At 40.4% G+C, this 13,931-nt stretch overlaps 1 protein-coding gene across 2 annotated transcripts in view; it reads right to left on the bottom strand.

Annotated features, from left to right (window-relative positions):
* The window catches only part of pea15 (proliferation and apoptosis adaptor protein 15), a 65,370-nt gene that overhangs the window by 14,258 nt on the left and 37,181 nt on the right, over window positions 1-13,931 (bottom strand). Inside the window, exon 1 of one of the 2 annotated variants that reach the window (XM_080298499.1) lies at window positions 3,057-3,207. The exons of the other annotated variant lie outside the window; for it this stretch is intronic. Within the exon in view, the coding sequence (XP_080154625.1) occupies window positions 3,057-3,104 (48 nt within the window). The 5' untranslated portion in view covers window positions 3,105-3,207. Of the gene's footprint in view, window positions 1-3,056; window positions 3,208-13,931 lie in introns of those variants that run through there. 2 annotated transcript variants of the gene reach the window in all.

Genomic DNA, 13,931 nt, shown 5'->3' with positions numbered 1-13,931 from the left:
GGCGAGAAGCAGCAGCTCTGTGCAGTGCATCATGGGCACTGGCACGCAGGTCTGTCTGCCTCTGATCCCCTCAGTCTCATCACAGTGAACACAGCATACAGAGAGCCCAGAAGAGCTCCATGATCAGCGGCGTGACCTATATAACGGTGCTGCTGCCTACCGCTGCCACCAGAGGGCCCCCACTCGCTGTGGAGCGTTACATAGTGTAGAGGCAGCTTTGCTTGCTCAAGCAATAGCATCTCACTGCACAGCAATATCATCCTAGCCTCATCAAAGGGGGCGTTATATTTGTGCCTGAAACTACAACACCACATGCACTACTTTCTAAGCTCGATCATTCAGAAAGTAACCTGTTACCTTTTATGCACACTAGAAGAAAAAAAAGTAGAGTCAACAGCTGGTGACTTGATGAACAGATACTGACAGAGCGACTAAGTCACTCGATGTGTGGGCCAACGCAGAGCCTCAGAGCAAATATGATGGCTAATGTAATCGTCCCAGAGGCTGATTTAAGGTCACATTTGTTTGTCTGTTCTCTAATGGCTAATGGTTGCATTTGGATTAGAACCCTGATCTCAGCCTCGGGGCGAGAGCACAATGATGACAGAGCATTTCTACAGTGCGTGCATGCTTGTGTGTGTGTGTGTGTGTGTGTTATTTCAGTCTTAAATGTCATATTCATCTCCTCTCTAACCAGAGCAACTTGCTCAATCAACACAAAGCTCTGCGTGGGAGAGAGCAGGAATATGCACCTTAACTCCACTGAATACAATGAGGGTCTCAATACTGTGTGTGTGTGTGTATGTCTGTGTGTGTTTGTGTGTGTGTGTGTGTGTGTGTGTGTGCTCAAGTGAATGCATGCTTGTATGCTTCAGCTCATGAGCTTGTGAATTGTGCCCATGACAGAGGGAAGCTGATTGAAAGAATGAAGGTTGTAGTTGTGTGTGTGTGTGTGTGTGTGTGTGTGTGTGTGTGTGTGTGTGTGTGTGTGTGTGTGTGTGTGTGTGTGTGTGTCTGAGCCTCCTCTCTCGACCCAGGTCGCCCTGCCTGCTCCCTGTTTTGCACCACAATGGACTGGCGCTGCTTTTGTGTACTTTTATATGAGAATGGCAAAACAAAACAAGAATGGATGGAGTGGCTACATTTAGTGTTTCTATCCCATCACCCCGTTTACATTCCTCTGACTCTCTGCTGCCTTTAACTCTTATTCCTACTGAAAATGTGCAGTCTTGGGCTTGCTACAGACAAATAAAGGAATATTGAATATTGTCGTTTTATTGATGTGTGCCCTTCTTACTTTCCCTAATATCTTTTCTTTCTCTTTTTAGCTCCCTCTGTGCTCTCAGCGATCACCACCTTATGTTCGTTCAACTATGGAAGCTCATTTCTTTTACTTTATGCAAGATAGTTAACTTTCCTAATATTGTAAAAATTGTGCCAAATTTATTAACTTTTTGCAGCTGATTATAACAGTATAGTATGCATGACCTATCTTGCACTCTAATTGTTGTATAGGTAGGTCCAGTACTCATGTGAACAGTGGTACATGGGATCTAGACTTCAGGCAGCCATTGCATTAAACATAATTGTTTTTGATTAAAATTTTTGTTAGTTTTCCAAATTATTTTTGAGTGTCTGAAAACGAGGGACTGTATATAAAACACAACTGCTTCAATGCATACATATTGTAACATAAAACTGCTTAAATTGAAGCTGAAAGTCTGCAGATGTCAAATGGTCTCAATTACATGTTTTTCAATTGCTGGATAAATAAAAAAATAAAAAGTCTCAATGAACATGTCACGCTTTTTTATTAACTAAGGATGACACTGCTTTCTTGGTCAGAGCATCGAGGCTCGTTGTTGCCTGACAACTGATACAGAAACCATGACGATGAATGAAACCACCACTACTGAGCTGAATGCCACAAAAGATCAGTTTTCTGCCACTGACGAGTCCCTGATTTCCCTGTAAAAGAGTAAAAGACTGTTTTTCATTTATATATGTGTAGTATTGCAACCATGCTCCAACCACAAGAGTCTGTTAAAGCCTCCCTGACTGCAACCCCTCCCCTTTTTGCTTGGTTTCTCTGGGACGAGCCTGACACTGCTTCCATACATAGAGACCCACTGTGCTTCACATTCTCATGAACACAAACATGCTTTTGTCTGCTCGTTCCTCTGTCTGCTGCCTCTCGCTCGCTCTCGCTCTGCCCGAGTGTTTGCATGTGAAAGCGCGAGCAGGAGGAAGAGCTGTCACTGAAATTATAATTACAAAGTCCAATAGCTCTGTCAGCTTATTTGCTGTGTGCACTGTCACTACACTTAATTGTTAAAGAGGCCTGCAGGCGATCTTGAACAAGAAAAACTGATTTCTGGAACAGAAAGCTAGACATAGGTTGTCTGACGGTATTTTTGGAATTAAAACTCAAGTTATATTGCGAATATATGGAAAGTAATTAGTGGCAAAACATTTGAATGAGCAGCAAATCTAATTTAGCTGTAATCAACTATGCAAAGGGAAGATTTGGACTTGCAAAAGGAGGTTTGGAGCTTATGTTATTAAAAGTTACATTGCATTAATATTGTTTGTTATTACATGAATAGCTGAACATGTTGAGAACGCGTTGCATCAGTATCACTGCGAAGAAATCTGCCTGCCTTCACTTTTATGCTTACTAAGTCACTGCATTCAATTCCCCCGTTTCCAGTCTGAGTTGAGCTAACCTAACTGGCTCCTGGCTCTGTTTTTTTTTTCCGTGGACAGCAAAACAAGCCCGTCACAGGAAATGCAAAACAATCATTTGAGGCATATAAACAAATTACAGGAGCAGTCTGAGATTATTCAGTAGACAGAGCGGATTATTTTACCCTATGGCTGTTCATGTGTGCAATCATCCAAACTAGGCAACTTTGAAAACACTGTGCAAAGGAGGCCCCGGAGCTTAGTCGTATCTAGTGACACAGGCTCTCTTATCCTGTATGCAGACATGTGTAGCCAAAAGTCCAGAGCGTTCAGCCGTCACTGAATTTTGCATGAATTTCAAAACGTTTCACCTTGTTTTGTTTCCAAGTGTCTGGAGAGCGCGACGCACACTGCAGCATCCTAGAGCTGTAGAGAAGAAAGACGCACTTCTATTTTGAGAGTTGAGGCAAGTCGTGAAGTGAAGCTCATCTACGATACCAGCAGATCAGCTGATCTCTGTGCCGATGACTCAGCTTATACCCTTCTACCCATCCAATTGGCAGATCTCATGCACGCCACCAGATGTAAGTTCCTTTAGAGTGTCTGTGCTGTGCCTGATGTGTGTTCTTTACTTATTTTATAGCTACAATTAAACTTAATTAAAGTCTGTTTCTATAGCGCCAAATCACAACATCAGTTGCCTCAAGGTGCTTTATAGGGTAAGGTAAAGACCCTACAATAATAGAGAGAAAACTCCAACAATCAGATGAACCTCCTATGAGTAAGCGCTTTGGCAACAGTGGGAAGGAAAAACGCTAAAAAAACTTAAGAGGAAGAAGCCTCCAGCAGAACCAGGCTCATAGAGGGGAGTAAGGCGGGATAAGAGACACATTTTGGAAGAGAACCAAAGATTAATAATGATTAAATTCAATCACAGCGCACAATATAAATGGCCTCATATGGAAGGATTCTTCTTTTAGCTATAGCAATGGACAAACTTGCAGTCAAGGATGCATTTTTGGCAGCTGATGTCCCTTCTCGGTGTTTACTGAATCTATACAAAAACAATTCAAGCCATAGTTTGGTCCTGACTGCTCTCCCACAGCTCTCAGTGTGAATAGAAACCAAGCAGCAAGGCTTCTTCCACTTCATTACGGTTAACTGTTAACCCCCTCTCCCTGCCCACCTCCCATAGTCTGCTGTGCAATCAGGTCATTATCCATTCAGACACAACATACTGTTCACCCACTACTACTGTTTCTCTTTCTCCCCCCATAAATGTTCGACAACATGCGTGCGCACGACTTGTCCTGGAGTAGACACAGCAGCAGCTGATCGGTATCTTGTACCAAAACACGAGGCAGCATGTGAGAAGACAAAGATAACGACTGATACAAACGCAGAAGACCATGAACTGAAAGCTGCTGCTATGATTTCCATTACAGGCCTCATTTTCTTCCTCTTTCTCTTTTTTACATTTGCTCCCTTTGTTTAGGACACACACACACACACACACACACACACACACACACACACACACACACACACACACACACACACACACACACACACACACACACGTATACTGTATATGTATACCACAACCACCCAAACTCCATTCACCAATGACATCACCATGGAAACCAAGCCTGGCTTTGCCTTTAGGCCTGGAGACTGTTACCTAGCGACAGGGCCGAGACCCCCTCTCCCCCTCCTCTGCTTCAACTCAGTTCGTACATTGAATTAAATGTTTTTTTATAGTACCAATTCATAACGATGTCATTTATCCCAAGGCACTTTATATTGGAAGGTAAAGACCTAAAAATATTACAGAGAGACAAAGTCTCTTTCAGAACAAAAGCCTACAAAAACACAGGGGTGATCGACTTGTTAAGGAAAAAAACCCTTCAAAAGTTAACGTATTAAAAGTTTCTTTTTTTAGTCCATTTGAAATACAGACAGAGACCAATACAATACAGGGGAAAAAGTTAGCACTATGCATTCAGACACATACAAGTGAGCACAAAGAGACATCGTGAGGATGCTCATCTCTTGACTGTGACCTTGTGACAGTCATACGATCAATAGACATGACACACACGTCTCCTGTGTGGCTCCTTGTATCAAAGGCAAATAAACACACACACACTCTGTCCATCTCCCTTTCAAATACACACGCAGGCACAAACACAGCGCACACACAACTGTGCTGGACTCCAGCTTGGAGACAAGCCTTTAGATTTTACCATAGCAACCGAACCACAAGGATTGCAGCTCAAAATCTTTCTGACAGAGATCTGGAACAAGAAACAGACTCCGCTCTATGCAATTTATTCAAACTGTGCAACTGGTTTATCTTTGCCAGCACTCCATTTCCTCCCCCACCCCTGCTCTCCTGCTCCCTCACACAGATATTGCCTTTTGTCTTTATTGCTGTTAGTCCCCCTACATCTTCATCAGTTGTATGAATTGGTTACCCCTGTACAGAGTGTATTAATATTAAAATACTTCACATTCTTTCGTTTGTTTTTTTCTAATGAATGTTTTTTAATATGTTAACACTAATGAAATCGCGATGACTGCTGGTGTGTAAATGCTGCAATAAACTCACTGTTAGCTTGTGAGTTTGCCAGATGGTAATAAGTTTATGATACATCTCAAACCTTTGGGTTGCAACTAATTAATATTGTCATTATAAAATAACGTGTCCGTTAGTTTCACGAGTCACTTGATCAAATATTTAAATTAAATTTTAACATGAATATTTAAATCTTTTGAATAACCACAACGCCAGTGATATATTAGCTCAACCAGCTCATGGTCCATCGGTTTCCAGGCTTCTTGCAGCTTAAAATAACAAATGTGACCCCAGTTTTGAACACAATTTGGGTAAAGACCCTGACTCCCAAGGCATAAGCTCATTGGCCTTTCAGAAAGATGAGCTCAAAGAAAATTATCGACACTTGCACATCAAAATCTCACAGATCCCAAACAGACATCCTGAACTAGTTTTTTATTAGTATGAGTCATATGAGTCAAGGCACTCTCAGGGCACTACGTGATACACTCATGGTCTGTTTTCTATTGATTTGTATCTCAGAAGTTAGTTTTTCAGTTCATAAATGCTAAATCATGTCCATAAAATTGCAAAAAAAAAATCTATTTTACAGTTTTAAAAGGAGAAAACATTCACATTTGGAGGTTGGAGAGGTTGGTGGAGGACTGAATCATTTCAGTGTTCACGCCAAGTCGAACGAGTCATACACATCACGGATTTTTACACATCATTTGTATTATTTTCAATCTGTTATTAATTCAAAACATCTTACATGCCTGCGAGTAGAAAAAGATCGTGGTTTATTTAAATTCTTTTAAAGCTGTTTTCTTGGTTGCCATGATCGTGCATCTCTTTTTGTCTCAATATAAGTGCTGCAGACAATAAATATACGTCCCGTTAAAGTAGTTTACTCATGGTCATGGAGACTGCACAAAAAAAACCACAAACACACAGACAAATATTAGTCTGGGCTGACATGATATCAACTTCAGTTTAACTTGTTGGTGGCAATGCAGTAATTCTAATAATCACTTTGCTCTGCAACCATTCCTGCGCTGGAAAGTGTGGAGATCAGACCACCATCTATGCTCTGGGAAATCTGTTCAACCACAAGATACACAGCCGCAGGTTACACACATGAGATATTTGAAGTGAGTGAAGTGGTTCCACGTTTGTAGATGTTGTTACCTACACCAAGCCAAGAACTTGTTGTCTGCTAGTGTCAAATTCACTGTGCAGACATTACAGTCATCCAACTCTTGGCAACTCTTAGTTGATGTGAAAGATTACTTTTGAATATTAATCTTTCATCTATCAAATAAATATGCTTCTGAAATTACGACACAGTACATTAGCATCTTTCTCTCCAGTTGTAACGTCTATGTTTGCAATTCTTAAGTTAGTTTCCCAAAGATCATATTGCAAAGTAGGTTGTCAGTCATTCCTTGTCAAACTTTAGGCCTCCAGACCAGTTGACGACAAGCTAGCAAGCATCAGCTGTTAAGCAGTATTGCCCAACTGAGAGTGGTTGCTGTGAGTCACAAGGTGAACTTAGTTGCAAAGCGATACACAATGCTGTACCAAAAACCTTGTCATCAATAGTTTGCATGGATGCCAAGGAGAAGGTCTGGCTTATAAACACCCACCAGCTACTTATTAAATGGTAGTGAAACAGTGAAAGGTGCAACACAAGTTAGACACAGAGCCCGCTCACCTTCAAAGCTGCCTTTGAATGTGTGTTATTTTCAGCCACAAGGTACAACTTTTACTTTGAAAGTAAAGATTTCCCATTTCCCTAACCATTATTGAGTATTTGCACATAAAATTGTGTTTTCAGCGTAAACAATTGGTGACTGCGGCAATTTGCTAGTGACCAAACCAAGGTCACAAGGAGGTTTTTTGTGTACCGCCCTCTTTATGACCTCCGGCAGCAACAACCAGCAAACTCACCCACCCCTCAGAAACCTCTGGTCCTCTCCTAGAAATCATAGTGGCAGGGACATAAATATAATAAAATAAAATAAAAAAACTAATTGCTATCACTTATCTTATCATCTTGTTTTACTCAGGGAGGCAGAAGAGCTGGTTTCAGTCTTGTTCATTACCCTGACCTTTCAGGACCTCCCCTCATCTCTTTCTCTCTCTCAGGATTTTTTTCTATTTCACTTAGATGCACTGAGAGGCAGAGAGTAGGAGTCCCGCCCACTCTCCATCTTTAAATCTCTCATAAACAACTTTACAAAAATCTCTTCTGCGCTCCACGTAGAGCAGCGCCTATTCTGACAGAGCAACGGCTCTTATTCCAAAAATTATATAATTACATGACGTAATCTCTGTCTAATTTGAGCAATGCTACTTTAAAGCATACCAAGGTTTAAGTGAGCTTAAATGCATTTCTTTCATATTGTCTTTCCCTCTCTGTATATCTTGTTTTGTTTTTTTTTTCCACATCTCTCAGTACAGTAAAGCATCTTCCGTCTCATATGAGCAGGAGGAGGTAAGGGATCAGGGAGTGGGAGGCAGAAGAGCTCACAGTTGCAGGTCACAGCAAATGTCCGCCTCCAAAATCTACATCTCAGGTCAGAAATCTTCCTCCCACCCAAAACAGATATAAATTAGCATCTCTGAGCACATAGCTAATTACTTTGTCTTTCAAGCATTTCACTTCAACCCACCTGCTTTGGTGTTGGTGTGTTTTTATTCCTATATATCTGCACTCACTAACTATGGATTAAAATGTAAAAACATTAATAAAGAAATATGCAGAGGAATGTGGGCACAATTATTTAATCCGTTGTTTCCGGTGTACAAATTTGCACTCATTCTTATGTTGCCATTGGCTGATTTCCCAGTGCAAATCAACCTATTTACTGAAGTGACGACATATGTTACCAACAATAAGCAGGTGCTAAAGCATGCGCTCATTATTAGGCCTCACACACTGTTTACAATCAGTTTTGATTCTTGTGTTGCATTTATCAAGACAGGGTCCTGAGGGACTATACAAGTTTAACATTATGTTCAAATATAATAGATGCAGTCATATGAACAAAAACAAAAATAAAAATAAGTAGACCCGATGATTCAGCAGCGTGTAGAACCACCTTTAGCCTGTCACACAGATGGAGCCACTCTTCTTTACAACAGTGCTTCACTTTCTTGAGGTTTGCTGGCATTTGTTTATGCAGGCCCTAATACAGCTTTTGAGTCAGGCTGAAGTTGGTTTTTGATCAGGCCACTGATTCTTTTCTGTTTCAGTCATTCTGTTGTAGATTTGCTGCTGTGCTTGGGATCATTGTCCTGATCACTGGGTCAATTTCAACCAGACAGATGGCCTCACATTTGCTTCTTGGATACTTTAATCTACAGAGATATTTATGGTTGGATGAGTGACTGAAAGGTGTCCAGGTCCAGTGGCTGTAAAACAAGCCAAAATCATCACTCCTCCACCATCATGCTTAGTTTGTGTTGATATGTTGTGTTTGGCTTTCTCCAAAGATGGTGCTGTGCATTATGGCCAAATCTCCACTTTGGTCTCATCGTTCCAAAGGGCATTGTTCCAGAAGTCTTGTGGTTTGTTATCATGCATTTTTGTGAACCTAAGCAGAGCTGATGATCAGTTATTTAAGTGCATTTGATTAGCAGCTACTTATGCTCTCAATTCTTGTGAAAGCAGGTTTTACATATGTATGAAAGATGTTTCCTCATGTGAGCGGAGTGATGAAGTCATTTTGAGTGGAGACAGAAACAAAGTAGCTTTTCTGTTTGTTTTAGTATTTTACTGGATGTGGTTTCTGGTATTTGTCATCACCAGTGGTGCCTGCAGAAGCTTTTTAGTAGGGATGGCACAAAAAAACACCCGAAAAACTCAGCTATTCTCCTATGATGTAATAGTGAATCCAATTGAAAACTATCGATTCTCATTTTAGAATTAACATTAATATCTTATATAGAAGATATACAGGGAGTGCAGAATTATTAGGCAAATGAGTATTTTGTGCACATCATCCTCTTCATGCATGTTGTCTTACTCCAAGCTGTATAGGCTCGAAAGCCTACTACCAATTAAGCATATTAGGTGATGTGCAACTCTGTAATGAGAAGGGGTGTGGTCTAATGACATCAACACCCTATATCAGGTGTGCATAATTATTAGGCAACGTCCTTTCCTTTGGCAAAATGGGTCAAAAGAAGGACTTGACAGGCTCAGAAAAGTCAAAAATAGTGAGATATCTTGCAGAGGGATGCAGCAGTCTCAAAATTGCAAAGCTTCTGAAGCGTGATGATCGAATAATCAAGCGTTTCATTCAAAATAGTCAACAGGGTCGCAAGAAGCGTGTGGAAAAACCAAGGCGCCAAATAACTGCCCATGACCTGAGAAAAGTCAAGCGTGCAGCTGCCAAGATGCCACTTGCCACCAGTTTGGCCATATTTCAGAGCTGCAACATCACTGGAGTGCCCAAAAGCACAAGGTGTGCAATACTCGGAGACATGGCCAAGGTAAGAAAGGCTGAAAGACGACCACCACTGAACAAGACACACAAGCTGAAACGTCAAGACTGGGCCAAGAAATATCTCACGACTGATTTTTCTAAGGTTTTATGGACTGATGAAATGAGAGTGAGTCTTGATGGGCCAGATGGATGGGCCCGTGGCTGGATTGGTAAAGGGCAGAGAGCTCCAGTCCGACTCAGACGCCAGCAAGGTGGAGGTGGAGTACTGGTTTGGGCTGGTATCATCAAAGATGAGCTTGTGGGGCCTTTTCGGGTTGAGGATGGAGTCAAGCTCAACTCCCAGTCCTACTGCCAGTTTCTGGAAGACACCTTCTTCAAGCAGTGGTACAGGAAGAAGTCTGCATCCTTCAAGAAAAACATGATTTTCATGCAGGACAATGCTCCATCACACGCGTCCAAGTACTCCACAGCGTGGCTGGCAAGAAAGGGTATAGAAGAAGAAAAACTAATGACATGGCCACCTTGTTCACCTGATCTGAACCCCATTGAGAAGCTGTGGTCCATCATCAAATGTAAGATTTACAAGGAGGGAAAACCGTACACCTCTCTGAACAGTGTCTGTGAGGCTGTGGTTGCTGCTGCACGCAATGTTGATGGTGAACTAGGGCTGCTCAATTAATCGAATTTTAATCACGATTCCGATCTGGGCTTTCAACGATCATTAAAAATGACTGAGGCGATTATTAGCCCCTCCCTCATTTATCCGCGACACCTTAAAGGCCGGTCCGTGAAAATATTGTCGGGCATAAACCGGTCCGTGGCGCAAAAAAAGTTGGAGACCGCTGATTAAGAGGACCCGAGGGAAGCTCGGAAAGCTAAGCAGAAGTTATTTGGAGAGGAGAGTGACTGCTGTTGGTTGAAAAGAGAGGTAAAAAAAAAAAAAAAAAACTTCAGTGGTGTTGCACACTATTTTATATTATTTTTTAAAGTCATTGTTAACCCTTTAAATCCGGTCAGAGCAGCATGCTCCGTTTTGTGTAACTATTTTTAAATCCCTGTAGAACCTGAACCACGTAAGCTAGCGCAATAATTTGTTTTGCATATGAAACCGGAGGAGTTGTACTTACATCTTATGCCATCAGCTTGTCCTCGGTCACGGTTTCCTTCCACATATAGCTTTGCAAAAATTGCATAAAAAGCGCTTGCAGGAACAAAAACATAATATTCCAGAAACACGCTTTGCCGATCCGATCAGCCGGAAGTGACGTCATTTTCGCGGAAATGTAGTTTTTTACTTGTAGGCCTTAAAAACCTATACTGGTCATGTTTGACTTTTCTGAATAGTTTCTGGGATGCTTAGAACTCAAATTGCACTGCTGGAAATAGTTTATTTTGATGCACATGCTGTTTTCTTGAAGACACTCAAAATAAATTTCCTGTTGTTGTAAACTATTTTTTGCAACTTTTTTGTATTTAAAGTTTTGAGGGATAAGCCTCTTAAATTTCTCCAAGTAGAAATATATGTAAAAAAACAAAACAAAAACGATATTAATTTTTTTGTAGTTTATTGCACTTTTTTGCAATTAATGTAGTTACTATGGACTTAATGCATACATATTATTAAAATATGGGCTATAACAGTTATTTAGCAACTTGAAATGCTCCCACAAATGGCACTACAACATGTAAAAAAATAATATAAGCTCTGGTGGACTTGGTTCTATAGTAGGTCTTAAAGGGTTAAATAAATATCGTCAAATAATCGCGATCTCAATTTCAGTGAAAATAATCGTGATTATCATTTTTGCCATAATCGAGCAGCCCTATGGTGAACAGATCAAAACACTGACAGAATCCATGGATGCCAGGCTTTTGAGTGTCCTTGCAAAGAAAGGTGGCTATATTGGTTGCTGATTTGTTTTTGTTTTGTTTTTTAATGTCAGAAATGTATATTTGTGAATGTGGAGATGTTATATTGGTTTCACTGGTAAAAATAAATAATTGAAATGGGTATATATTTGTTTTTTGTTAAGTTGCCTAATAATTATGCACAGTAATAGTCACCTGCACACACAGATATCCCCCTAAAATAGCTAAAACTAAAAACAAACTAAAAACTACTTCCAAAAACATTCAGCTTTGATATTAATGAGTTTTTTGGGTTCATTGAGAACATGGTTGTTGTTCAATAATAATTCTGCACTCCCTGTACAAAGCCTACTTTATTCTCCTTTTTTGTCTTTAATCGAGACTGTTATTAACAAAATAAACATAATGTTCTATTTAACAACATTTAAACATGAAGCAATTTGTTGTTTATTGAGTGAGCAGATTTACAATTTGAATTTAGTAACCGCAGGAGACACCCCCTGATGTCCATGAGAGCAAATGCAAGATTAAGATCGGATGCGGTAACTACATCCATCTTTTACATTGAGTCTTACATTTATAGATAAACTATTGTCTGCCTGCAAGAAACTATTACAGTGAGAGACAGGACTAAGCACAACAAGAAAAAAAAAGAGCTCCCAAAATCAGCAAAAATGACTTTAAAGAAAACCAAGGCTGACAAACTGGGCAGCTGAGAGTTCATGTCAGTGGTTACAACTGCTTTTACTGCAGTCATGGCCATACCAACAAAACTTTGTGGCACGGAGAGCTCCAGAACATGCCTTTTTCTCTTTATAAAAACATATATACATATAAACATCCCAAAACATGAAGAAATCAGACACTAAATACTAAGTATGCAAAAAAAAAAAACTGTCATTATACAGCTTCATGATTGGAAAGGAAGGCTGCCACTTTATAGCCAACATGACTGTTATGAATCACATAAATACAAACCTAATGACCAGTCTTAAACTTGCTCAAAAAGTTACTCAGGAAGTAACTACAAAGAATGTGCCAGCACACAATAAAAGTCTCATGCTGTAAAGCCTCTATGAGCCACTGCAGAATCTCTATGGCGAGTAAGAAGTCAGAAATTGATCAGTGTTCGATGCCACAGGCATTAAACTGAGCCAGTCTGCCTCTCTGCATGTTTCTTATCCAATATTAAACAACAAACGGCCATCCCCGGCAGATGGCAATCAAATAAGGAGGAAAAGCTGTCCGGTCACTGCAGGGATCACCCAGCATTCGCTTCGCATCGCCATACAACAGCTTGATCCACCGCTGCTACACTGCAGCATCCTGTTGAGCTACAGAATGATACCGTACTGTTAACACGCGGCTGTTCCTCCCTTTATTTCATTTTTACTGAGGTAGTTGTGGGCAACTTTAGTAGTAATTCTCCAACTGTACTCATTTTGGTTCATGTTTGATCAAACAGTTGTTGCAAATCTACTGTTCCCAGTGTTTCCCAATCAGTAATGAACATGTGAGCCACATGTTGCAACATGGAGATAATAAAAAAAGCTGTTGATCAGATGGGTGACACACTGGTAATTCTTTTGCATAGATATCCAATTTCATCACTTTATTCATAATCCCAGCTACTGTCTAAATGATAGTTAAGTATTTACTGAAGCAGAAACAGATTTACCTTTGAAGTTAAAGTACTTGTAAAGGGTCTCAGAACTAGGGGTGGGCGATATAAACGATATACGATAGAAACGATATAAATTTGGCCAACGATAGAGATTTTGACTATACCGCTCTATCGCAATAGCACATGTTGATGGCGTCATCAAGCTGCGCCTGTTTTGGTTGAAAGCATTGCAGCAGCTACAACCATTATCATCTGCAAATTATGGCGGGCGACAGTCATAGCAAAGAGATGAAGCACTGTTGAAATATGGGGAAAGCCAAAAACTGCGCTTCCCCCACTTCAGTAACATTGATTCATTAATGTTGAATTCTCTCTCTATTCCCGTGTTGTTGCAGTATATTAATAACTAACCTAACCTAATAATCTCAGTTGTTCTCCTGACTGACGTTTGCTCCGTGTATGGCATCCTGCTATGCGATTGCATTTGTCCTTAACCACCAGAATCCCTCACGTTAACTTTTATCAAGTGGAAAAAAAGTTGGCGTTCATCCTCCAGCTTCACTGTGCTAATGTTATGCTAACATAGCTGTGTCGCTAGCAATCAGGTAGCACAACATTATATACCAGTAGAGCTGGGCGATAGAACGATAACGATATGTATTGCGAAATAACTTTTTCTTGATAGAAAAATGAAACTATTGCGATAGACCTCATCTCGCTCTCTCTTCCTCTCTTATAAAAA

The sequence above is a fragment of the Astatotilapia calliptera genome, chromosome 3 (assembly GCF_964374335.1).
Source record: "Astatotilapia calliptera chromosome 3, fAstCal68.1, whole genome shotgun sequence".
Lineage (NCBI taxonomy): Eukaryota > Metazoa > Chordata > Actinopteri > Cichliformes > Cichlidae > Astatotilapia > Astatotilapia calliptera.
This window is presented reverse-complemented; position numbering and strand designations above follow the sequence as displayed.